Here is a 5,000-nt window from a genome sequence, read left to right as displayed (position 1 = left end):
CCATGACCAGCAGGGGGCTCTGCTCTGTGCAGGTACACTCCACACACACACACACACACATACACACACCTGCATCATAGGTGCTGATCCACTCTGACCCGGTTTGTGTGTGCAGCTCCCTCTGTCTGGCCGCTCTGTGTCGCTCTGTGATGACTCCTCTGTGCGTCTGCAGTGTGACGGTCAGGTCGTCATGGTAACACTCAGGTGGACGGCCTCCGTGTCTCACTTCCCAGCATCTGAGCTCCCTGACCTCCAGGACATTGGTGAGGATGTGACCTCTGACCTCTGACCTCCTGACTCAGATACAGATGAAGCGTTATTACCATCAGGCTCATCCTCAATACCATTACATCATAATCATGTTACATCTAAAGTCTATTCAGTATGACATCATCCATGAGCTTCAGTAAGACATCATCCATGAAGCTTTACTATGACATCATCCATGAGCTTCAGTATGACATCATCCATGAAGCTTTACTATGACATCATCCGTTCTGTTCTGAATTTTCACGCCTCGAGTTTGTATGTTTGTTTTCCCAAAATTTGGGAAATGTGGATCAGTCACGGTCCACAGCTGAAGAGAAGCACAAACATCCCCACAGAGGTCAGAGGTCAGAGGGGAAGGACTTTAACATGGAAGCAAAGCAGGAAAGTGGATTGTGGCTCTGGACTCATGTTGACTGTGTTTCTGTGTCAGCGTCGTACCTGAATGCCTCCCGCCTGCTGGATGGCGTGCGGGAGCTTTTGGATCAGATCGTGCTGGGATCAGAGCCCAAACTGGTTTCCATGACAACACCTAGCTTTAGCTGTCTACCAGGTTACCAGCTAGACGGCGCCGGCGAAGGCTGCAGTAAGTGTGTGAGCGGTTTGATCCATACAAACATGTGACCTCTCTCATCTCAACATGTCTCTCTGTCTCTCCAGTCATTTGTCCTGCTGGGACGTTCTCCAGCGAGGGGGCGTGTCTTCTCTGTCCTCAGGGAACCTATCAGGATGAGGAGGGGCGGGACTCCTGCAACAAGTGTCCCACAGGCTCCTCCCACATTGGATCATCATCTGTGGATCAATGTGAGCTGGTTTAGTTTAGTTTATTGATCAGGTTTGTCTCCTCTGATTACAGCGCCACCATCACTGTGTGTGTTTGTGTGTGTGTGATCAGGTGTGACAGAGTGCCAGAGGCGGGGCTTGAGGTGTTCAGAAGGAGGTGACTTCCTGTTAGCTCAGCCTGACATCCTGTCTGGCAGGTGGAGGTGTGTCAGTAGCGAGGGGGCGGAGCTTGAGTGGACAGCCAGCAACATGACCCTGACTGATGAGGAGTGCTCAGGTAAAGACAGCAGCCAATCAGAGAGCAGGTTATTTGTTACTGCAGTATAAATCTGACGTGTGTTTGTATGTGTGTGTGTGTGTGTGTGTGTGTGTGTGTGTGTGTGTAACAGTTCTCAGCAGGTTTCAGGCTGCTTCACCTTCAGAGCTTCTTGTTGGAGCCAAAGACACTGAAGTTCTACAGATGATGACCTCTGACCTCAGTGCATGTGTCAAAGGTCTCTCTCTCTCTCTCTCTCTCTCATACACACACACACACACACACACACTCACTCACCACTGTTCTCAGAGCGGTATGTGTGTATTCATGTGTGTGTTGTTGTGTTGTTGACTGCAGCGTGTGCAGTGGAGCCGTCCTGCCTCCATGTGGCGCTCTACACTGAGGACAAACACACCAAGTGTGAACTTTACAGCACACACACTCTGAACACACACTGCAACACCTCCCAGAAGGTATACACACACACACACACACACACACAGTGTCACCTCAGCACAGGTCACACACAGACACACACACACACACACACACACACACACACACACACACACGGTGTCACCTCAGCACAGGTCACACACACACACACACACACACACACACACACACACACACAGTGTCACCTCAGCACAGGTCACACACAGACACACACACACACACACACACACACACACACACACACACAGTGTCACCGCAGCACAGGTCACACACACACACACACACACACACACACACGCACACACACACACACACAGTGTCACCTCAGCACAGGTCACACACACACACACACACACACACACGCACACACACACACACACAGTGTCACCTCAGCACAGGTCACACACACACACACACACACACACACACGCACACACACACACACACAGTGTCACCTCAGCACAGGTCACACACACACACACACACACACACACGCACACACACACACACACAGTGTCACCTCAGCACAGGTCACACACACACACACACACACACACACACACACACACGCACACGCCCACGCACACGCACACGCACACGCACACACACACACACAAAAACGCACACACAGACACACAAAACAAAACAATCAGTGTGACACACCGTACCTGTGCAACACCACAGCAATGCATGCTGGGAGGTTTAGTTCTTTTGTCTTTGTGACTCCAGGCCAGCGGCTTTCTGGGTAATCCTCAGGCTGAGGTCTTTGATTGGTTAAGCTGCTCTCTGAGATTGAGAGGCGGAGCTTCAGATCTGCTCGTCATCAGGAAGAAAGGTACGGTAACCACAGCAACCAGAAGAAAGTTCCAGATCCTACACTAAGTTCTGACTGATAAACCCTGAGCCTGAGGACAAACAGCTTTGCTCCTACTCTCATGCTCACACTGCATGTTGTCCTCCTGTCTCCATCTTGTCCCACTCAGTTAGAATCACTTAATCATTACACAGCTGATCAGGATCATTACTTATCAATCAACCTGTCTCACACCCTGCACCATAAGACTAAATGAGCCAAAGATCCAAGCAGAGTAGAGGTGAGGACACACCGGACTCAGGCTCACTACTTATCAATCAAGTCTCAAGCCTACACACTTGATTAACATGGAACTCCAGGACCATTGACCTTTGACCTGGGGAAATACTTCCTGTCCTGATCCTCCATCTCCAAGTGTGTAGTTGACGGACCATAATGCACCTGGCTCTGCGGAGCAGCTGTCGCTTGGTGACGACATGGGAGTGTCACAGGTGTGTGTGTGTGTGTGTCAGGGGCGGAGCTTTCCATGCAGCATCAGCAGCAGAGCTTTGTGAAGATGAGGATGATGAAGGTTGTGTCGGAGGTTTTCCGGACGCTGGTGTTCAGGGAGGCGTCGCTGACTGACGCTCACAGATTCTGTCTGGAAGGCTGCAGCCAGAACTCCTGCTGCGACGGCTTCATCCTGAACCGGAACGACCTGGACGGAGGTATGTCACCATGGAGACAGACTGAGTGATTGTGTGACCACATCTGGAGCTCGTCTCATTCTCCCTCTGCCCCGCCCCCTCAGGGACTTTGCTCTGTGGTTTGCTGAGAAATCCATCAGTCCTCATGTGTGGAGACCAGGACTGGGACATGATTGGTCAGGGCAAAGCCAATCGCATCTGTGGAGGACAAAAGTTCAACATTAGTAAGACAACTGTCTGTCTGTCTGTCTGTCTGTCTGTCTGACTGACTGACATGTTAGCAGCAGGATGCAGATGCTGACGTGTTGTTGTTGTTGTTGTTGTTGTGGTTGTGTGCAGCTGATTCGTCTCTGCCTGCTGACAGTGAAAACATGGAGGAGTCCATCATCAGCTTCCAAGCCGTCTATCTGAAGACTGGTACCTGACCTCTGACCTCTGGGCCTTACTGAAGCCTTCATGTAAAACACATCTGTGTTAAGTTAATATGATGGTGTCAGTTTGTGTTTGTGTTCTTTGTCAGGCTCAGCTCCCGCTCCTGTGTCTGCTGCTGCTTCCTGTCCTCCAGCAGAGCCCGGGGCTCCTCTGGATGGTTGGTATCATCTCTGTGTCACAGGAAGGGTTAACATAATAAAGATAGAAGTATGTAACTGTGTTTCTGAATGTGTGTGTGCGTGCGTGCGTGCGTGCGTGCGTGCGTGCGCGTGTGTGTGTGTGTGTGTGTGTGTGTGTGTGTGTGTGGGTGTGTGTGTGTGTGCGTGTGTAGCCTCAGTCCAGCTCAAGTTCGAGGCTCTGTCAGAGGACGACGTCCTCGTGGATCCTCAGAGGAAACTTCCTGCTCTGAACTTCTGGCTCAACAAAAAGAACTACAACTCCCAGAATGCACTGCTCTGGTGTCTCACACGTATGTCACAGAAACGATGTGTGTGTTAGTTTTCTGTGTGCAGGAGTGTCAGTGAGTGAGTGTGAGTGTGTGTGTGTGTGTGTGTGTCAGGCTGTGAGGCGGAGCTGCAGTGCTCACTGGCCGACCTGAGGGACGGCGACTCAGAGGGCTTCTTCAGCTGCGTGTTGATGTCAGACAGCAGAGTGTGTGGAGCCTACGACAAGCCGCTCAGAAAGCCCTGCCGCCCCCTGCTGGACACCAGGCCCAACAACACCTACATGAAGAAGAGTGAGCCTAACCTTCATCTTATTGGTCACCATCACCTCAGAATCATGAACGATGTCATAGAGAACAGAGGTGAAGGGGCTGAAAGATCAGGTGGAGCATGTAGGGTCAGCAATAATAATGTGTGTGTGTGTGTGTGTGTGTGTGTGTGTGTGTGTGTGTGTGTGCTAGCTGACCTGTCCGGACCTGTGAAGAGTTTCTATGACAGAATTTCCTTCCAGAAGATGGTTGCATATTCGGTCCGTAGCCGAATCAGTTTGAGTGAAAACACACCACTGTCTGAGGGGTAACACACACACACACAAACACACACACACACACACACACACACACACATTTTGAGAAATGAAATCCTCAAATGTTACGTTCGTTCTGTTGTTATTGTTATTATTAGGATCATAAAGTTCTTTTACAGTGATTTTTACTTTTAAAGTCAAATTCAGTGTAAACTTTAATGGTTCAGCTTCATGGCGTGTGAGCGACGGTGTGATGAGGATCCTTGTTGCCGTGGTATCGGCTTTGTCCGAGACACCAAATCATCAGGTAACTGAGATGACAAAGAGAATTCTAACA

General features: G+C 50.3%; 1 protein-coding gene across 1 annotated transcript in view; it reads left to right on the top strand.

The window, feature by feature from the left end:
- Positions 1–5,000, top strand: part of tg (thyroglobulin) — a 14,492-nt gene that overhangs the window by 3,490 nt on the left and 6,002 nt on the right. Inside the window, exons 10-25 of the mRNA XM_076138404.1 lie at positions 1–32; positions 116–263; positions 701–853; positions 928–1,071; positions 1,163–1,327; positions 1,440–1,544; positions 1,664–1,779; positions 2,492–2,602; positions 3,118–3,283; positions 3,367–3,486; positions 3,602–3,679; positions 3,783–3,851; positions 4,026–4,163; positions 4,254–4,430; positions 4,599–4,713; positions 4,891–4,970. The exon at positions 1–32 is cut by the window's left edge and continues 96 nt beyond it. Coding sequence (XP_075994519.1) covers positions 1–32; positions 116–263; positions 701–853; positions 928–1,071; positions 1,163–1,327; positions 1,440–1,544; positions 1,664–1,779; positions 2,492–2,602; positions 3,118–3,283; positions 3,367–3,486; positions 3,602–3,679; positions 3,783–3,851; positions 4,026–4,163; positions 4,254–4,430; positions 4,599–4,713; positions 4,891–4,970 — 1,917 coding nt within the window. The remainder of the gene's footprint in view (positions 33–115; positions 264–700; positions 854–927; positions 1,072–1,162; positions 1,328–1,439; positions 1,545–1,663; positions 1,780–2,491; positions 2,603–3,117; positions 3,284–3,366; positions 3,487–3,601; positions 3,680–3,782; positions 3,852–4,025; positions 4,164–4,253; positions 4,431–4,598; positions 4,714–4,890; positions 4,971–5,000) is intronic.

This window comes from Genypterus blacodes, unplaced genomic scaffold (genome assembly GCF_046128005.1).
Source record: "Genypterus blacodes isolate CSIRO-AG114 ecotype Tasmania unplaced genomic scaffold, CSIRO-AGI_Gbla_v1 ptg000366l_1, whole genome shotgun sequence".
Taxonomy (NCBI): Eukaryota; Metazoa; Chordata; class Actinopteri; order Ophidiiformes; family Ophidiidae; genus Genypterus; species Genypterus blacodes.
The sequence above is the reverse complement of the archived record's forward strand: the minus strand, read 5'-3'. Positions and strand labels throughout refer to the sequence as shown.